General features: G+C 29.8%; 3 protein-coding genes across 3 annotated transcripts; 2 read left to right on the forward strand and 1 right to left on the reverse strand.

Moving 5' to 3' along the window:
- Positions 1-2,754: 2,754 nt before the first annotated feature.
- On the forward strand, positions 2,755-8,164 carry LOC126671985 (uncharacterized). The gene is made up of 7 exons (XM_050365835.2): positions 2,755-3,139; positions 3,895-4,042; positions 4,755-4,946; positions 6,845-6,973; positions 7,078-7,247; positions 7,546-7,676; positions 7,906-8,164. The coding sequence occupies exons 1-7, from the start codon at positions 2,872-2,874 to the stop codon at positions 7,969-7,971; spliced, it is 1,104 nt and encodes a 367-aa protein (XP_050221792.1). The 5' UTR covers positions 2,755-2,871; the 3' UTR covers positions 7,972-8,164.
- A 308-nt stretch (positions 8,165-8,472) lies between these two features.
- LOC126671984 (WPP domain-associated protein) lies at positions 8,473-14,230 on the reverse strand. The gene is made up of 6 exons (XM_050365834.2): positions 14,038-14,230; positions 11,379-13,824; positions 10,413-10,539; positions 9,629-9,730; positions 9,132-9,211; positions 8,473-8,912 (listed from the first exon to the last, which is right to left on the reverse strand). The coding sequence occupies exons 2-5, from the start codon at positions 13,721-13,723 to the stop codon at positions 9,149-9,151; spliced, it is 2,637 nt and encodes an 878-aa protein (XP_050221791.1). The 5' UTR covers positions 13,724-13,824; positions 14,038-14,230; the 3' UTR covers positions 8,473-8,912; positions 9,132-9,148.
- Positions 14,231-21,099: 6,869 nt separating this feature from the next.
- On the forward strand, positions 21,100-21,423 carry LOC126672722 (uncharacterized mitochondrial protein AtMg00310-like). The gene is made up of 2 exons (XM_050366679.1): positions 21,100-21,176; positions 21,246-21,423. Exons 1-2 carry the CDS (start codon positions 21,100-21,102, stop codon positions 21,421-21,423), a joined length of 255 nt encoding a protein of 84 aa, XP_050222636.1.

Genomic DNA, 21,423 nt, shown 5'->3' on the forward strand with positions numbered 1-21,423 from the left:
CTGCAATCGTCGGAGTATTATTTGTAGAGTGGATACATATCTGATATATTCAAATAGATCATCGTCAAATTTTATAAAGCAGATACATCTCCTATACATATTTGATATATCTCTGATATATATTTGATACATATTTGACCATTCGAATTCTCTTTCTTGTTTTTCTATAGACTTTTTTTTTGTCGTTTTATTACATATATTTTTTATATATATTTGATACATCTATGATATATTATTTATATATGATAAAGTTTTTTTACTATATAATATATGTATGACAGATACATTTTTAAAATGTACTATAATAAATGCTATTTAAAAATTTAAATTTAAATAACATTTATTATAGTACATTTAAAAGATGTATTTTTATATATTAAAATTTGTTTGAGTTGTATATGATGTGTATCAAAGATGTATTATTGCTATTTAAAAATTTAAATTTAAATAACATTTATTATAGTACATTTAAAAGATGTATTTTTATATATTAAAATTTGTTTGAGTTGTATATGATGTGTATCAAAGATGTATTATTGCTATTTAAAAATTTAAATTTGTTTAATTAATGTATTGTTATATATTAAAATTTTAATATTTGTTTTAGATTTATTTTTATGTTATTTATATTAATAATATTAATTTATATATGTATAAATAATGTATCTGTAATTTTTAAAATTATTATTTTTTTAAATTGTATTAATCAAAAAATAATAATTTTTAAGACGGCAATGGTAGAAATACTCTTGTAAAAATAGATAATTATATTATATATAGAATTAAAATAAAATGAAATATTAAGTTGAATAATAAAATAATAATTACCACAACAATTTCTCTAGCAACAATTCATAAATAGGTTTTTTTGACCCACATAACACACAGGTCTTTGCATTTGGTGCAACACGTGGGTCATTGCAACACGTGGGTCACTATACATTGACATCACTATGACATCAGCTTAAGTGGTGTTTGTGAAATTTATTTTTAAAAGATGGTGCCGATGAAATAGAAGTTGGATTCCTTGTAAAGTATGAAAATGGAAGTCTATTTTGTGGTATTTTTGTGATTCTCTCTATATAAAAAGGTTGAGGTATGACTAAATACACAATGACATTCATATACTAAAAACGCTCCTCAAAGTTTAAACCGACTTTAGCATCGGAGAGTTAATCGGACAACCACCGTCCGGTTAGCTTCTACCCTGTTTTGCAGGTTAAATCACCGGATTAGAAGACAGACTCCATCATTAATTAAACAAATAAGAATAAATTTAATTAAAATATGTTAAATTGAATTTATTTTATCTGATTCTTACTTAAATTAATTCTAATAATAAATCGTTTATAATAAACGGTTTATACAAACTGATAATTATATGATTAGAAAGTAATTAGTTTATATTAGTGTTAATGTCATAAAAATACACCAACTTTACACGGTTTTTTTAATTACGTCTTTTAAAAAGTGTAATATTTGGACACCAACTTTAATTTTTTTTTCGTATTCATACACGAAATCATAGTTTGCTGAGGTGGCAGCTGAAAAATGACTTTCACTTCAGCAAATTACACCAATAAATGAGTGTCACTTAAACATCATGTATGAATTTGGAACAAACTGAAAACTGGTGTCCAAATATGTTACTTTTAAAAAAAACTCATAATAACAATATGATAATGTTATGGTAACTATATGATAATAGAGTAAAATTATAATTATTATAAATATCAAGAGTAAAAACATAAATTTAGAAAAAAACGTGAGGTATTTTTTTTATTTTTTCCGTGTTAAGATAAAAAGTATAAATATTTTTATTTTTGAGGTAAATACGTAAAAAAAAAATTTATTAAAATTGATTCTTCTTTTTGTTCTATTAATTAGAAGAGTTGCATTTAATCAAATGTTAGAAAATAATAATTGACTTTTAAAAATCACAAATTTAGTAATTGCAACCTAATATTAAAAAAGAGATAGTAATTATCCTCTTTATTAAATTATTTCTATTCATATAATTAGCGGTGTTAAAATAAATAGATATAACCTAATTTTAAAAAGTCGTACAATTTTTTTAAGAAATATTATATTTAATTTCATAAAATATCAAATTAAATTTTTGAAAATGTTAGAGAATATTTTCAGTAATAACATTTTTAGGATTCAAAATTAAATACAATTTTTAATAATTTATAGATGGCCTAATGTCTTAAAAAAAACCCGACCTTTTAGCCCCTTTTCAATCATACCCTAACGTTGAAAATTTGTCAATTTTACCCTATTTTGCATTTTTGTGTTTCAATTGTACCCTGAAAAATTAAATTAACGTCTTTTGCGTTTGGAAATTTGTTTAAAACATTCTCCATGTCTCGCATATATTGATTGTATATTTTTAAAATTTATTTAAATTTAGTTAAATTAATTAAGAATTTAAATTAGTGTTAATTTGATTATGGTTTTTAGTTAGTTTTTAAAAATAAAGGACTTATTTGCACTTTTTTGAATAAAAAAGAATTTAATTTCATGTTTAGACTTAATTAATTGAATGATTTTATTATTTAAGTAAAAAATTAACAAAAATTAAAATATTGGGGTATAATTGAAAACGGAAAATTTAAAAGTGGGTAAAGTTGACAAATTTTCAACGTCGGGGTGGAATTGAAAAAAAGTTTAAAGGTGAAGGGTTTTTGAGTGATTAGGCCTTTATAGATTTATCTAAAATTAAAGTTACATTTTTTATAAGCTTATCTTTAATCAAATAAGGAGATGAAACCAATAAAAAACACATAAAAAAGTCAGAAAAATAACTATATGTGTTTGAGTTAGCATCCAAAGATTAGCTGAGATTGCTAAGCTCAGTGGTGACTGGAAATGAGGGAGGAAATCAAAGAAGAAGAGAACAATTTGATTGAGTGTAATTCTTCCAATTCAATGAACAATTACACTCAAACAAATGAAAAACATATACTCCTCTCATCACTGGATATTAATGGTGATGATATTAATGATGAAAATGGTGTGATTTTAGGGTTGGATGGTGGAACCACTTCTACAGTGTGTGTATGCATTCCTTTTCATACCAACAACACCATTCTTGGGAGAGCAGTGGCTGGCTCTTCTAATCACAACAGTGTTGGAGGTAAAGACTATTCCTTTTTGTTTATTTCAGGGTCTAATTATGGATTATGATCATTAATTTACTGTCTTTGACTTTTGTTTCATGTGGGTTCATTCAGTTTTTTGGTTTGATCACTTGTTTCACTTTTGGTTGAATTAAAATCATGTAAAGATTTAGTCTTTATGTTCTGAATTACCAACATTTGTTCTGCAATTCTTAGCCTTTGTTATGTTCAATTTAGATGTGTATCTGATTTAATGAAGCAGTTATGGTGATTGTATATAATAAATTGGATTGGCAGTTAGTATGTTCTTATTTGAAGTTTGAGAAGTCTTCCATTGTTTGTTGTTTCGATCTTTCCTCGACGATTACCTTTTAACGGCAAGGCATTTTGGCTGTTGCTACTCTGGCTTTCGTGGACTATTAGTTGCTAAAAAATGATTATTCTCGTGAAGGAATTGCCTTATAAATTGATAACGGTAGCTGTCATATGTGCCGACTCCTTCATGTCATTCATTGTGTAGCCTTCTTAATGTTAAAAAAAAGTATTCTTTTGCTGATTATGCAATTTCCCAATTGTGCAAGGATGTACCAAGTCATGTGATCATATTAACTTACGCACATGAATTTCCTTCTTTAGCAGTATGATTTCTTGGATTTGAATGTAATTTGTGTAATTGAGTAGCTTAGAAGATTTATTGGTCATGTCTAAAAATAGCAAAAAGTTGATTTGCTTTTTGATACTTTAGTTGTTATTCATGTGTCATGTTCTACAGAATCTTCTGCCAGGGATACATTAGAAGCTGTTATGGCTGAGGCCCTTTCAAAATCAGGTTCAAATAAATCATCTGTTCGTGCTGTTTGCTTAGGCATTTCTGGTGTTAACCATCCAACTGATCAGGAAAGGGTTCTAAGCTGGCTAAGGTTTGCTATTTGAGAAGTGTATGGCCTTTTCTCCATTTCAATATGTTTATAGGAAGACTGAAATCTAAGATCATATACATGCAAAAGTGGACAGATTTTGTTTCTAATTTAAGATTGGACACACGGAGTAATTTGGTGTCAGCATGTCAAAGCTTAATGTTCTAAATTGGACACAATTACATCATTTTAATGCCTACCTTAAAAAATTTAACCTCTTGCCTAAAATATAGTTTGTTTAAACATTGAATTGCATCTGTCAATATCTTTCAGCATTACCCAACTTCCAGAATTCCACTGCTTTGGATTTCTTAATTTCCATTATGCAAATTAATTTCATTTTGCAAACGAGTCCAGAAAATGTGACTGACTTGACACCTTATTTATTCTACTTTGATGCATAGCCTTCTTTTTTAGGAAAATATAACTGAAATCGGAAACTTGTAGGATCTAGAATTAAATAAGGAGTCCTGCCAATAAAGAGGGAAAGGTTTTAATTGCAGCAGGTGAAATAAGAGGACATTGCAATGTGTCAATAACACAGTAAAATTTGAAGTCATTCATTATGCCTATGCACTTATTCTGGTTTTTTGACTTGATGTGTTCTTATTTGGACTTCTGTTTGCAAAGACTTTGTTTGATGCTATTATGATAAATATTTACCAGAATCATGCATGGATATCTACTGCTGAATCAGCCAATATGATTTTCTCAGGAAAATATTCCCTAGCCATGTAAAGTTGTATGTTCAGAATGATGCTTTTGCTGCTCTGGCAAGTGGGACTATGGGAAAGCTTCATGGATGTGTATTAATTGCTGGGACGGGGTGCATTTCTTACGGAGTTTCTGAAGATGGTAGAGAAGCTCGAGCTTGTGGTGCAGGGCCCATTTTAGGTGATTGGGGGAGGTATGTGCTTTGCACGTTTTTTTTTTCTGTCAATTCTAAGCTTTATTTGATGAGATAGCATGATTTTTATTTCTTTGCTTCATTTTTAACCATTGGTACTTATCATATGTTTAACGGACTATTAATTTCTTAATAATGATCTTACTCTTTAGTGGTTCTTAACGACGTCAATCATATTAAATTTGCTTTGTGGGTCGAATTTATCCAATATTTAACCAAATCACCCTATATGATAGACTTAATAACATCTTTATTTGACAATAATATTAGAGAATATTTACATGGGCAAACAAAAAGCTAATATATGACTTCGGCAGATCGCTTAGCCCCGTTCATCTTCGGCGCAAGAGCGCTCGATCAGTGAGCTATTACTGCAAGTAATTGGCAGACAAATGTGCAGCGGCCTAAAATTGGTGTTCATCAGAAATGCACCATATTGGATTCAATATTGAATTTGTAGTTCCCTCTAACTATTTTTTAAAATTCAAAAACCGTTTTTTAAGTTACCTAGGAAAATTAATGTCAGAAAAATTTATAAGCATGAAACTTTGAGATTAACAAGCTTAAGGAAATGTGACATGACCTCATGTTCCGCCAGACGAATTTTAGAAATTAATAAAAAAAAAAGATACTGAGATTTGATATCCTTGTTTACTTCAGCTGCTTATAATGTAGCTTTGGTTCATTCAAATTTTGAAGTTAAAAGGTCATAAAATGACTTTAAGCCTTCTTCTGGCCGTGATGTAGAGAAAAAAGATATGCCCCATAAGTGATGCTCATCAGTGGATGTGTTATGGCTTTTTTTAGCATTTCAAGATTGCTGCATAACCAGTGTAGTTAGCAAGTAGCGGGTGCGTGAACAATGGAAAAAATGGTACACTTGATGCAGAAGACATATATGAGAAATTGTTCTCAGCAGAGTCTGGTTACAATGGCCCTTGCTAAATTACTTGTCAATTCCTACAACACATAACCTGTGATAAGTAATTTCGGAGACTGAGATCTAATCATGGAATATTAGTTATTGGCTAAGACATTATGAATTGAGTACATGCAACTTAATTTATTTTAAATTATTGCGTTGATGGCCTCAGCCCTCTCTTCAGCTGCATGTGTGACGTGTCTTGAATAAGCAGTCAAATCTTTTATCTAACCTCTTAATCCACTTAGAGCACGTGACAATTTGATATGGGATCACCTCTTCTCATGTCAAAATTTTTATGTAGTTCAGTGTTTGGCTCGCCTTTTACCGCCGTATTTGTGTCCATAAGCAGGATTTTTTAGTTGTGTATATCATGTTTAGATGATGATGATCCTATTGCTTATGAAACTGACTTTACAAATTTCCTAATGCACTATGATCGGGAAAGCTCGCTGTCGTATATTCCATGATCTTTTTTCTATTATGTTTCACTTAATTGTTATAGCAATCGTAGCAATCATTATTGTAGTCGTCATCTATGAGAGTGTATTTATGTAATATTGGGGCAAGGAAATGTTTTTCAAATCAAGACGCCATCTTTATCAGCTATTAAAACAACTAGAATTTTGAAAAGAAAGGTTGCATGCTTAATGCAACTTCAACTACATAAGGCATGTTGTCATTTTCTAGAATCTTGCTTTTTTTTAATGTATTATGTTAGCATTCCTCCTAAAACAAAGCTCATTAAATTGCTTAATCTTCCCAAAAATAATAATTTGCAATTTTAGTAATTAGCGTTGACAGCCATAATTCCGTGTTTCCTGCCTAATGCCATTAGACTGGACAGGCATGAAACCTGATGGAATCTAAGATCTATTTATTGGTCCCAACTAGTTTTGTACAGACAATTACTCTCACTAGTTTTAATTGGATTTATTCTCGTTAAGAGTTGATCAACCCTGGTATGTGATTGCAGTGGCTATGGAATTGCTGCAAGGGCTTTAACTGCTGTAATAAGGGCTCATGATGGTCGTGGACCAGAGACAATGCTGACTGATAAAATTTTGAAGGCACTTGATCTCGCTTCTCCAGATGAACTCATTGGGTATTATTTATTAGTCTTATAACTATATTCCAGTTATCAAATTTTTGCTCAATAGTTGCTTGTCTTAGATTCCATTTAGTTGAACTGAAGCATCTTATATTTAGGTGGACCTATGCAGATCCATCTTGGGCACGGATTGCTGCACTTGTTCCGGAAGTGGTATCTTGTGCAGAAGCATTTGATCAAGTGGCAAATAAGATCTTATTTGATGCAGTCCAGGAGTTGGCTCTTAGTGTGAAAGCTGTCGCTGAAAAACTTAGTTTATGCGGTGAAGGTGCTAAACTGGTTTTTCCACTCTTCATTTTATTAGTTACTATTAAGTGAACTACTCTCAATATTACATATTGTTCTCCGACCTTTTATTTTGTAATGTAAATGTCGAAAACTAGTCAGACTTGGCATTCTCTTATAACCTTCATAATGACATGACATGATACTCCTGGCGGCACTATTAATGATGATTATGCATTTATATAAACACAATGCACACTGTATGCAGCGATGTTAGTTTTATCTACATTTTGTGGACATGGCTTAATTTCTTTTTAAGATGTGTTAACTTTGTATTGCAGATGGCAATGGCTCGTTCCCCGTTGTGATGGTTGGCGGTGTGCTTGAAGCTAATAAGAATTGGGATATAGGAAACGAAGTTATGAAGTGTATTCAGAAGCACCTCCCGGGTGCTTTTTCAGTTAGACCAGAGGTTAGCATCTGCAAATCTTTCATTCTTACTGCAAATATTTTAAGTTTTTGGCATTTTTTGTGATTTAGTTATTGAAATGTGGAGGAAACCCCGTAAATCTAAAAAAAAAGACCTTTAGTGGTGTCTGATTCTTATTTAAAAAATAGATACAGTAAATGGATTATAATATTTCACTTTATATTATATGGCACAATAGTATTTTTCATTCTTTTTGTTGTTTTCTTTTTAGGTGGAACCAGCCGTTGGGGCGGCATTGCTGGCTCGGAACTTCTATACCAAAGAAACAGAAGGCTAATAACTTCCATTGCTGATCATAAAAGCATCTTATTCTTTAAAAATGACTGTAAATGGCTTGTCCACAACTTGTATAACCACCTTTTAACTTTTACCTGTATTTATTTCCTACGACTACATTCGTAGATTTGTTCCGGATCTGAACTGAATATTTTTTTTACTTCCAAATCAAACTGAAAAAACACATTTTTATAGCTTCTTACTAAATCAAATCGAGCTTATTGTTTCAATTCGTTTATTCTGCACATGCAGGCTGCTAGTGCTAGTCGTATAATGATACGAGCTACTACCTAAGTACCCAGAAAAATAATTCAGCCATCAAGCTTCTCTTCTTTTGTCTTGCAGCTTACCTGTTAAGTACAACTAACACCATTTGCCGTCAGCTCGGGAGGACACGGTATAGAATTATTGGCAAATTGGTGATCTACAAACTCAACTTTTTGTTCAGGCTATAAACATTTTAGCATGTGGAATATTTGAGTGATTTTATGACATCAAAATATAGTTACTGAAAATACAAACTATTTCCTGCTATGTAACAATATTTTTCTTTAATAGACATTTGAAGGAACAACTATACATTGCATGCTATGCTATGCATAAAGAAAAGGAGAAAGCTTATACTTACCTGTATAGACAGCTTGGACCCAAAGAAAGAAATTTAAGAAAGCTAACACTTGTGTTTCATCCAGACACTTGACGCTCCAAAACTACCAACATAGGACTTTTTTATACATATCTAAACCGAAACAAAAAATTTATCCTAAATGTTGTGCCCGTATCGTTTCTCTCTTTTTGTGCAAATTTGTGGATACGACTAAATATCTAAAAAGGAACTTGTTCTTTGACTAGAATTCGCAAAAACTTGATGCATCAGTAGTCGTCAGGTGTCATTGAGTTGCATAGAAAAAACCTTCCACAAAAACGACTTGATATAATATTCTGTTCAACAAATAGGGTAAGAGGAAATGGTAAGTTAATTTCTAATAAAATTCACTAGATATGCATAATAACAATTATGAGTTGGTCCAACGGTATAATATGCCAAGATGGATTAACAACTTTAGATTTAAACACATTTCTGTCTATTCTCATCTTGTAGTGCCCTTGATATAACATGTGGACAATGCAATCAGTAAATTGGAAACAACATTATCTTACCAAGAATTTAAAACATATCAAACCGGTTTAACCGATTCTCCACTCAACTCTCTTCTGACCAACTTCAGAATTTCCATAATCTGTAATGATAAAAAATGAAAGCTATTATGAAGAGAATAGTTAAATTTAGCTTTATAGAAAAGAAATTTACAACACCCCCACATCCCGCACCATTAGCTAAACATAACTATACGAGTAACGCAAAAAGAACCAATTTTTCGACTTTGTCAAGTTTTCTATGTGCAGATGTTCTAATCATCCTATATGTTTCTTCTTCCCATACAACTCAAATAAAGAAATACTTGCTCAGTGTGAATATACTAAGCGTCACAACATATCGACCTTATACATTGAATAAAGACAAATAAAATAAGTTTCCTCTTTCATTTGTTAGCTTCAATGATGTTGATTTTCTATTCATACTAATAAATAAGGGCATAGACAAGTTATAATTCTGCATGCATTAGTAACTTATAAACACTTTAAAAGCTTCTTACTCCGGGATAATGCTGCAATATTGGAGAATAATGATCGAGTGCTATGTATATCTTTTCAAGAAGGCTTAGAAGAGTATCCACCTCGTTCCCTAAAAGATCAACCTGAGATTCAATGTAAATCGTTAAAGAAATTGAAGTGCTGCACTCTACAAAAACATTCACAAACATTTGAAACAAACAAGGAAACAACAGTTAATTAAAAAAAGAAAAACAAGATAGGACTTTTCTTAGTCCGACCCTCTTCTGTTTATTTTTTATATATATATTAGATGCATGGACCTACTCGAAAGAATAGATTTAACAGATTTAAAACCGAATTTTGGCAAAATATAAATTGATGGTTTTTCAAACTGCTATCCTATAAGAGATCTAATTTTAGATTCATTACTGTAACGTAATGTTAAAAGTGGATGTGAAACAATTAAACCATATTATGGCCCACTAACAATTTATATCCGAGATAGTCTCACCAAAATAATCTTATTGCATTAAGAACCTAAAAATTAACAAAAACTTACCTAGTAGGAAAAAATAAAATTAAAAAAGGGTATGATAGCAGTATACATTATAGAGAGAAGAAAAATCACATGACAAGTTTGTTCTTAAATTAGACAGTTTAACATCTGCAACAGCAACATTTTTAAATATGGACTGAATTCGTAAACCTCACATTAAATTAAATTCCTAGTGTATATGTTCATGTAAGAGAGTTTACTCCAAGGCCATAACATCAAATAAACTCACACAATTCGGAAGCACAATTTAAAAGCAGTATCTGCTATACCTCAGCTTCAGCCTTTTGAAGATCAGACGACTTCCTTTCAAGCTTCTCCTTATAAAGCAACCCTGTCCTCCTAAGATTGTTGGCTTTCCGTATGAGAGACCACAGCTGAGAGCTTACTTTTTTCAACCTGGAAAAAAAGCGATGGTTATATAATGAGTTTTAATTCAATAAACTTTCAGCCCAGTGTCCTCCCAAAAAAATATTTCAAGTAATTTCCTACTTAAAGCTGAAAAAATCACATAATGAGTGATTTTCAAAGAAGCAATAGTAAACTGAGCATAGAAATGATTCAAGGCATTCATCAATTGGCATGAATAAAGTATAAATCAACTAAAATAGATATCAGACACACAGAAGACATGAAAGAAACCTTAAGACTTTCCAAACTTTAAGAGGACGGAACAAAAATGGAAGCCCAAAGGAACAAACTATATGGTTTCCTAAACAGGATCCCTTATTAATAAATAGCTGTCTTGATCAGTAACACTCTTTAAGTACTCCAAGTTGGCACAAACATAAAATGTTAAGCATTTTCTTGGAGAGCTTGCTTTTAGAAGAATTATTTATTTCTGAATGCAGTAGTAATGTAATGATAACAAGTTTACCACTACATATATTCCAATATATAAATGATTTGAACCAAGATCTAGTGTTATTCTACCTATGTCATGGTTTAACAGGTCAAGACGCTCAGATAGAACACTCTTCAACTTATTCAAAGCCAAAGCGACGGGGATTGAAAGGTTGCAGATTTAAATGTAAGATCAAGTAGTGGGGACAAAACAAATTCCAAGTAGGGGCAAAGTTCAGGGATTATACATGAAAAATCAAGGGGGGGGCAGTGGGGGCAAGTACCATCAAAGACACCCTATAAGACTTAATTAATGAGGTATAGCCTCTAGTACCTTGACAGACCAAAAATAAAAACTTCATAGCAACTTTAAATTCGCATAACATAGTTATTACCTCAAACTATTTATTTCCATGTCTTCGTTTGCCCTGTATTCAAAATCGCTAAGAGCTTTTGACAATCCTTGGACAAGAATAAATGTTGAATTTGTCTGCTTCCTATGTTCTCTTTCTCTTGCCTCAACCAATTGTAGAGTGTTCTGATGCTCTCGGGTAAGCGCATTTTTCTCCTCAACAACTTCTCTTAACTTTTGTAATTCTATTTCAAGCTGCTCTCTCAACTTAGAAGTTTCCTCTTTATGCATTTTAATTTTCTCCATTGCCTTGTCCAAATCACCTCTGACAATCTGTAATTTACCATCATAGTTTGAAATTAATTTATCTTGATGAATTGTCTGAACCCTTAAATTTTCAAGCTCTTGAGAAGTCGACTCATATTTTTCCCTTTCTTCTGTCAATGCCATTGTTGCTTCCAGCACCATATTGTTCTTGTCGTCAATCATTGCCCTTAGTAAGAGCATCTCTTGCTCCAATTTTTCTTTCTCTGAGGCACACAATCTCAACGATTGTTCATTCTCCAGTATAGCAAACTCAAGGGACTCTCGAGTTCCCTTTTCACTCATATATTTCAGGTTCCAGGTAACAACTTTCTCTTCAGCTTCCTTAAGAGCTTCTCTAAAAACAACTTCACATATCTCTCGCATAATAATAGATTCTAGTACTGAATCGTCAAACTTCATCTCACTATGAGGCTCGGCATTTTCAGCAGCTTCTTTCAACATAATTTCGTAAAACCCCTGCATGATATCATACTCAATTTCTAATTCTTCACTAAAGCCTTTTACCTGTCCAACGACTTCCTTAAGAAGGAATTTATAAAGGTCATCACTGAATGAAGATTCAAGCTGTGCATCATCCATTCTGCCTTTAAGATTTTCAAGCATTTTTGACAAATTTTCCTCAGCCACAGAGTGTTCTAGTACTTTAGCTCCAGCATCAGAAACTTGCCAAGAAAGGCTTTTAATCTCTTTTTCCTTATCTGTTAGCAAGTCCCTTAGTTGGCTATTCTCCAAACGCGTAGATTCTAGCCTATTCTTCAAATTGTCAAAGCAATCTCCATTGTAACTAAATGATGGACGTTTCTCATTTTCTGTAAGGATGCTATCCAACTTTAAAATGACCTCCGGAATCTTTTTTCTCAGATTATCAAGCTCCTTTTCCTTCCTTGCTGGCAAAGAAGAACCCCTTTCCTTCAGATTCAAGTACTCCCTCTTGAGGCTGAAATATTCTTCTATCATTTCATGCTCTTTCGATTCATAGTGCCTCTTCATTTTTGTCATCTCGGCTTTCAAATGATTAAATAATTCATCAACTGTAAAGTGATTTAGTTGTGCATGATCCAAATTTTCCGGAACAACTAGTGATTCGTCATGTTTGCCATTTCCCTCCCAAAGTGAAGTTGAGGAAACATGATTACTTGAAGCTTTCCGGTGCTCCAAGGACCCATGTGAAATCAACTGCCCACTTTCAGGAACAGACAGAAAGTTAGAGACGGAAACTAATTCCTGACGTAAACTAGAAACCTCCTTCATCTTTTCAAGCCAATTTGCATTTTCTTCACCATAAGTTTGAGCATTTTGACCCCAGAATCTTTGTTCAAACTCTTCTTGAAGACTATGGATTGAACTCTTCAACACCATCCTTTGAATTTCTGCTTCAAAATCCCTCTCCTGCAGCCAGTCAGAAAGCGATGACTTAGACAAACAAACCATCTCCTCCGTCTGGTCATAGATACACTGCATAGCAGTTCTAAGACCATCAAGGGTTCTCTCCACATCCATCCACTTGCCAGGCATGTTTTCCTGTAGAATGCCACTCAATCCATACAACTGAGAACCCGAACCAATCCTTCTAATAGAACTAGGGCTTTTAAATTTGTTGATTTCAGAACATTTCATCTTATCAATTTCAGACCCTTTGATCTTGTTGATTTCTTTCTTCAGACTCTTAAACTGCTCTTCAGCAGCACGCCATTTTCCTCTAAGTTTCGGTTCTTTGCACAAAGATGAACATCCCATGAGTTCATCACCATATGCGCCCACACGGTAAACACGCAACGTTTCTTTCAACCTAGCCAACTCTAATTCCTTCTGAGCAATCTTCTCCGCCGCCTCCTCCTCAACGGCGCAAATCATCCCTTTAATTACCGAATCACTCACCATTCTAGATACAGTCAACCGATCTCCAATATCATCCCAGTACGAATCCCAATCATGAAGGATATCCTCTCCAAGAGTCTCCATCTCCTCAATATTTCCATTATGCTTCTCTATACCACCATTACAATTACTCACACTACCATCCATGTCAGTTGAACACTCCAAAACTTCTTGCATTTCCATCACTTTCGGCGAAACCGCACCACCAAAACTCAACGTCCCAATGCAGAACAAAATGACAATTCACCCATGAACTAAATTAAAAACTGAACAGCCACCTAAACCTGCAAAGTATCAAAGTAACAGTTTAAAACTAAAGTAAAAATTTAAGTAAGAAGCTAAAGTTCATTAAATTCTAAGCTAAAACAAAACTAATTTTACTTAGACATAAATTAACACTTCTTAGCACAAACTGAACTCCAAGTAGATTAAATATAAATAAAAAAGCTGAAACTTAACTTATTAAAGCTTAACTAAACAAAACCCAGAAAACTTACAGGTTAAGAAGACTCAACTGGAGAAAATGAAAAGTGAACAAATTAAAATACCCAATTGAATTAGTTTCCAAAAGAAATAATTTTTTTTTGTTTTTTTGTTTTTTGGGTTTTAGGGTTTTTCTGGTTTTTTGTTAGGACAGAAACTTTTTGGAAGAAAATGGTGACAAAAAAAATACGGATTTGGTGAGCGGGAGGAAAACAGGAAGATACAAAGTGACCCTTTTAAAAGTTTTAATTATGGAGTTTGCCCTTAACTTTCTGTTTTCTTCTATTTTTGTTTCTTTTAGATTGATATTACTTAATTTGTTTAAGCATGTTTTTTAAAATTTGGTCGAACTGGTCAAGATTTTCAAAATTCGATTTTGATCGATATTGACTGATCTAATTAGGATTTGAATCCATCAAATTATTATTAAAGTAAAATATACTATTATAAAAAATAATTACAAATATATAGTATCTACATAAAATTATCAGATGCCTGTTTAAAGTTAACAATTTTATCCACTACTGTTTTTTACAATTTTATTACCGTTTTAAATTTTGGTAGTTTTTAACTATTCTGACTATCAGAGTTATATGTGAAAAGATAAATTCATATAAAGTGAAGTATGTTTTTTAACGAAAAGATTAAATTTTATCCACTACTGTTTTTTACAATTTTATTCCCTAAATAAGCTTTTCAAAATAAAGATTAAAAAAATGCCAAATTAGATTTTCATTCTTGTAATAGGAGAATCTTACAATGTTTTTTTAAACTTACAATGTATTAAATATCATGTTATAATATTGCCGATTAGTGAATAAGAATATTTGATTTTAACATCTAGTGTTTGATTTTTTTTAATATAATTTTGTAACAATAATTATTATGTCATTCTAATTAAAAAAATGAAATTCATCTATGCATAATTACAACTAAAATAATAAAATCATCTTAAAAACAATTTTTTCTGAGTTACAATAATCATATTCAAAAAAACGAACAAAACAATAACAACGAAATAGAATTTAATATTTTATATTATTTTTATGATAAATTCGTACATAATTAAAAAGATATAATATTTTGTCATGAAACTTTTTATTTTAATAATATACTAAATTTTTATAACTAAATAAGTAATTTTTCTTTGTTTATAGATTAATTAATCATAAGAACAAATTAATAAATTAAAATGTATTTTATTTTTATTTTTTATTCGTCGTTTGAATATAAGTATAATATATAGGCTAGACTGTCGACATTATTTTAATAATATTTATATCAATTTATATATAGATAAATTTATTTTATCAATTTACTTTATTTAGAGGTAAAATTAAAACATAAAGATACAGTAAGAAATAAGTTTGGAAAATAATGTATACACATGTTTCTATATGCTGACTAAAAAATCAAAGGAAAAATGTTGGATGATATTAGAGCATCTCCATTGCATGTTGTATTTTTTATGCTATTTTTAGCATAAAATAAGATAAAATGCTACATATAGCACATATTATTAAAATTTGCTCCATTGCAAAATGCTAAACTAAATGCTAAATTTATAGTTTTATAAGTGATTATCATTATTGATGGCAAATCTGTAAATAATTTAGATATAATAAAATTTAGCATATGCTAAACTTTCTAACAAATTTGGCACAAAGTTTAGCATATGCTAAATTTAGCACATGAAATAGAAGTGCAATGGAGATGTGCTTTTTATACTAAATGCTAAATTATAGCATTGTGAGGTATTTTAGCACTAGAGTGGAAATGCTCTTACATAAGCACATTTGACATGAGTATCGAGGACCAAATTGTTACAATTCTTAGTACGGTGGTTGAAGTAGAATAAGGTCTTATTTGACATTTCCAAACATGAAAAGGCAATTAACACGATTTTAATATAATCCAGTGTAATCAGCTGGCATAATAAAGTTATTTAGCAATTTTCGATTATTTTTCTAAAAAGTCGTTGTTGCGCTAGGCAGCAAACTGCTACGTCGTGAACTTGATTCCTCCCACAAGTATTTTTCTTTTTAATTATCAAATAAAAAAAACACATGAAACAATTTAGGACCTTCTCATATATACCTTATTATTAATTATTCTCATGTCCTAAATTGATAGACAGTTTAAAACAAATACAGGTATTAAAAAATTTAGAGTTTTTAGATAAAATGAGTTAATGTATGAATATATACCATACTTGTCCTCATTTTATGGCCTAATGATCGAAAAAAATCAAACTTTTACAACTTGTTACAACGTAAATCAAACCTTTTAATTTTAATAATACAAATTGCATTTTTTGTTATAATAATAGTCAAATTAATGGCCAAACTTGCAACAAAAAATCCAAGTTTGGTTGTTATTGCAAAAAAAAAATACAATTTGACTATTATTATAAAAATTAAGAGGTTTGCTTTAAATTGTAACAAGTCGTAAATGTTTGGCTTTTTTCGTCATTAAGCCTTTAATATATTGGTAATTTTTGTCTTTTTGTGATTTTTATTATTTTTCTAATATATTTCATATAATTAACGAGGCTATATTTAACAATTGCTCTCTCCGTCTCAAATTGATAGACAGTTTAAGACAAAAACAATTATTAAAAAATTAAGATTTTCTAGATAAAATGAGTTAATATATAAAAAAATACCATACTTATTCTTATTTAATATAGTGATAATTTTTGTCTTTTAGTGGCTTTTGTAGTCTTTTCAAGATATTTTCTACAATTAATGAGGATATGTTTGACAATTATTTAATAAAATAAATATTTAATGTCTATAATTTAAAATAAAAAAAATGAAATAGCGTCTATAAATTTAAGACAGAGGGAATATATAATAAAATAAATATCTGATGTCTATAATTAAAGATAAAAAAGTCTAAAATAGTAATAATTAATTTGAGAAAGATGGAGTAATTTTTTAGAAGTCCTGGGATTCAATGAAAAGAATGTTAGTAGAAGATTATTAGAAGAAGGAAAAAGAGAATTTGGCTTTTAAAAAAATAAAGAGATTACTCCCCTTTCTCTTTAGGAAAATAACATTTTTTTTATTGTAATAATAAAATACGGTAAAATTAATTGTTCTTTTCATAATTATTCTTAATTTTTTTGGAAAATAGATAACTTTTTTAAACAAGTACTAGAGAATTTATGTCATTTTGCTTATAACAAAAGTGGTATTACATTAAATTGGATCCAATTTCCTTCACCAATTTTATACTAGCATCATTACATTTCAACCATAAGAAGTCATGGCCAATTAGAACAGGAGAAATGCTATTTAGCACGAAATTATCACTACACGAAATACACTAATTTTTAAATGAAAAATATTATTTAACCCACCATTTTGTACCATTTTCATTATTCCTTCTTATGTGGCGCAGCATTTAATTCGTCCAATTCCCTTTCAAAAGTATATATCTCAAAACACAACTTTTAATATATCCACTAGTTTGTTAACACGTCAGGTGGGTTAAATAAGGTGGGTTGAAAAGGAGAATTATATAGCATTACTCTTCTTAAATAGTGGTTGTAGTTAATGCTAATTGGTTAAAACTCTCTCATTTAGGCTTATGTGTAAATTTTGGTATTGTGTTCAATAAAAAAGCAAACTCTTCAGTTGTTTTATTTTTTTATTGTTATTATTTTATTTACATAAAATTCTTCATTTATTTTATGTGTAAAAGTTGGTATTGTATTCAATTAAAAAAATATTCTTTTATTGTGTTCAATTGATGAAGGGATAAATAGACTTTTTGTGTATGAGCTTTTTAAAAAATAATAATATGGTGTCTCAACAAAAATTTATATTAAACTGGTAAGTGAACTTGTTAAATAATTACGACTTAGTTGTTCCAGTCGGTTTATATAAAAAAAATGACATGGTGTATGACGTGGCTGAATATACAGATGACTAACCGACATTTTTACCCGTTACCGAAAAGAAACCGGCTGGAACAACTAACTTGTAATTATTTAACAAGTTCAGACACTATATATTTTTGTTGATACACCATAATGTCATTTTTTAAATGTGTTAAGGTCAGATCTTTTTAGGTGCAATTCATCATTTTTGTACTGTGATTTTTTTTAATTTCTATTATAGTTTAATTTTTTTTGTTTCTAAGAATTCCTATTCTAAGATGTTGAATTTTTGTTAAGAAAATTAGTTAACCAATTATATAATTTTATAAATTATATGTTTTTAAAATTAGTTTAAATAGATGTTTTTTAATTAAAGTTTAAGAAATTAAAGTGACATTAGTTTTAGTAAAAGCGTAAAGAAAATTATGAACATAGAAAAATAAAAGAAAAATAAGTAACAAAGAGTTGTAAAATAAGTAACAAATAAAAAGGAAAAAAAATAAAAGAGTTTGCTTTTGAACTGAATACATACTTGAGTCTAGATGTGTTTTTAACCAATTGTCATTAACTGCGACCACTATTTAAGAATTAGTGTATTTCGTGTAGTGATAATTTCGTGCTAAATAGCATTTCTCCGTTAATATAAGTGGGTAAGCAGCAGTGCAGCACCATTAAAACGTGCTAACGCACTTAATTTTAGACATACATTGATAGGCTTAAGTGGCAATATGTCCCCTCAACTTGTATGTAATGGAAAATTAACACATAAATTAATTTTGTGGGTAAATCGGTATACGAACTTGTTGATTATGGGCAATTTTCCTCATTTTGACAATTTGGCTCTTTAATTTGTAAATTAATAGTATCCTAAATTGGCAATTTACCCCCTTAACTTGTAAGTTAATTTACCAAAATGGATTAATTGCCCATAATCACCAAATTCGTGTATTGATTTGTTAACAAAGTTAATTTACGTGTTAATTGTCCATACTTACAAGTTGAAGGGGTAAACTGCTATTTAAGCCTATATTGATAGAATGATTGAAGTAAACTGTAAATCAACTCATACAAAATGTTAAAATCAAAAATTTAATAAAATTAATTTAAATTCTTTAATTTTATAATAATTTTAGAAAATATCACCTTAATACAATACCTGCTAGTTTTATTTAATTTTTTCGGTCATTTCTAACTTAAGAAAATTTGCTTGAACCACCAAAAAAATTAGAGAATTTAAAATTAAATTTTAATATTTTTTCTAATCTTTTTAACATTTACTTATTATGAAACTAATTTATAAATTCAACTAAAAATTAAAATAATTAAATTGATTAAAAATATTTTTGGCTAGAATTGCAATGGAATAATGAAATCGGAATATAAAAATTAACAAATTTGATTAAGACTAAAACAACCCTAAATTTATTTTGCTGTTAGGCCAAAATCAAATTAAACGAAACGACATGTTAAAAGTCTAAGATTAAAAGTTTAAAAGCTCTAATAAACCGAAGAATTTAAGTGATGAGAATTTTTGTATACTATTGGCACTCTTAAAACTATTATATTCAAACGTGCTCCGTGGTATATATATTTTAATAAATTAACCTTTATTTATCAAAAATTTGAATCTAAATTTGAAAAAACACTAAAAAAAGTCTTGATGTAACTTACAATTAATATACAAACCTTAATTGGTAGCATATTAAACATACTAAAATCATACATAAAGTTTCAAGACGAAGCAATTTATCTGGAAAAAAAAAAGAACAAAATTATGTAAATACTGACGAGTAAAATAACAAAGACAACCAGTTAGAAACTATAATCATCTTTTTTGTGAATGATTATCTCACATTGCTAAAAAAATACCAATATAAATGAATTTATAAATGTGAATGTTCAACCACCTATTAACTAATATTTAATTATTAAATTTTAGTTGAACCTAGCTAAACATGGGTTATTATACTTTCGTCCATTTTTTTAAAAAAAAATTCTCGCCTATATATATATAATCAGTTGCTACGTGCCACTTAATTATTAATAATATTTCTAATACCCTTTCCACCAATAAACTACGAAACTTAATTGTTTGAATAAATATATTTTTATTAGACTAAATAATTAGCTAGTTATAATACTAAAAAACATTTTAAAATAAGTACCAAACGTAATTTTCAATTCATTTTCCATAATTATATTATGAACAATCGCTAATCCCAACTAATCATACCAATTAATTATTATTTTATTCGATAATCATTCATATCATCACCACCAGTGCTTTTTCTTCCTTTTCTTTTTCCTTTTTGCAAAATCTTTGTCTTTTAATAGATGCCATATCCTATGTTAGCAATTTAAAAATAAAAACATATTGTGGACAATAATATTTCTCTTATCATATCTTCACTAACTCACAAAAGTGAACTGGACAAATTAATATTGCTGTGTAGCATTAGTGCATCCATAAATTCTGTTTGGTCTTTTCCTCTGCACTTTATTTATTTTTATAAAATTTAAACTAAAAATCTAACAATTTCAAAGCTAGTTTTAATATTAATTGAGCGGTAACGATTTTAATTAGTTTTGAGTTTTTTTTTTCAATTAGGTTTGAGGAAAAACCGAATTAACTATTAATTCGAAGTAGACTAAATTAAAATTTAGTTAAATTTTGTTAAAATGATTATAAACATTTTAGATTTCAATGAGCTATAGCTCAAATGGTATAAGCGCTGGACAGTAAAAACTGCTAGGTTGTGGGTTCAATTCCTCCCACAAGCGCTCCCCCTCCCCAATTATATAAAAAAAATGATTTAATATTTAATTTATATATATAACTTTAAAATAATATAAAATTTATATATATAACTTCATCTTTATAGATATTGCTCAGAAAAATATTTAATTTTAAATTATTAGAAAAATAAATATTGATTTATCTTGATGTAAATGAGCTAGTTTTCTCAAATATAAGAGTTAGTAATATTATAAAAGACTTATAAATCAAGTTAGCTCAATGGTTAAACAGGCGGAAGTGAGGGATAGTGGCAAGTAGTTGGGTCTCCCGTCTTTGGTAGGTAGAAATAAAACGGCCATTTTCCGGTTTATTAAAGAGAGAGTGTGGAATAAGGTGAAGGGTTGGAAGTCTAAATTTCTCTCTAGAGGTGGGAAAGAAATTTTGATCAAAACAATGGCTCAATCTATACCTAACTACATCAAGAACGTCTTTTTGATTTCTTTACGTCTTTGTGAGGAGTTAGAAAGGACGTTGAACTCTTTTTGGTGGGGTAGAGATCAAGACAGGAAGAAAGACATTAGTTTGGCTTTTTGAAATAGACTTTGTATTTCGAAGAAATACGGAGGGATGGGGTTCAAAAAAGTGCGAGATTTCAATATAGCGATGTTGGCCCGACAAGCTTGGAGGCTCATCAAGTTGGAGAATAATCTTATGGTTCGAATATTCAAGGCAAATTACTTTCCTAAATCCTCATTTCTTGAAGCTAGGTTGGGATAG

This window comes from Mercurialis annua, linkage group LG3, assembly GCF_937616625.2.
Source record: "Mercurialis annua linkage group LG3, ddMerAnnu1.2, whole genome shotgun sequence".
Lineage (NCBI taxonomy): Eukaryota > Viridiplantae > Streptophyta > Magnoliopsida > Malpighiales > Euphorbiaceae > Mercurialis > Mercurialis annua.

What these genes read in the sequence shown, in the direction of transcription:
- LOC126671985 (XM_050365835.2), top strand. Translation starts at nt 2,872, where the DNA reads ATGAGGGAGGAAATCAAAGAAGAAGAGAACAATTTGATTGAGTGTAAT. An exon ending in TCTCCAGATGAACTCATTGG is followed by an intron (nt 6,974 to 7,077) that starts GTATTATTTATT and finishes TCTTATATTTAG; the next exon opens with GTGGACCTATGCAGATCCAT. An exon ending in ACTTAGTTTATGCGGTGAAG is followed by an intron (nt 7,248 to 7,545) that starts GTGCTAAACTGG and finishes TTTGTATTGCAG; the next exon opens with ATGGCAATGGCTCGTTCCCC.
- LOC126671984 (XM_050365834.2), bottom strand. Translation starts at nt 13,723, where the DNA reads ATGGAAATGCAAGAAGTTTTGGAGTGTTCAACTGACATGGATGGTAGT. An exon ending in ATGGAAATAAATAGTTTGAG is followed by an intron (nt 10,540 to 11,378) that starts GTAATAACTATG and finishes CTTTTTTTCCAG; the next exon opens with GTTGAAAAAAGTAAGCTCTC. An exon ending in TTCAAAAGGCTGAAGCTGAG is followed by an intron (nt 9,731 to 10,412) that starts GTATAGCAGATA and finishes ATTGAATCTCAG; the next exon opens with GTTGATCTTTTAGGGAACGA.
- LOC126672722 (XM_050366679.1), top strand. Translation starts at nt 21,100, where the DNA reads ATGGCTCAATCTATACCTAACTACATCAAGAACGTCTTTTTGATTTCT. An exon ending in TGTGAGGAGTTAGAAAGGAC is followed by an intron (nt 21,177 to 21,245) that starts GTTGAACTCTTT and finishes TTTTTGAAATAG; the next exon opens with ACTTTGTATTTCGAAGAAAT.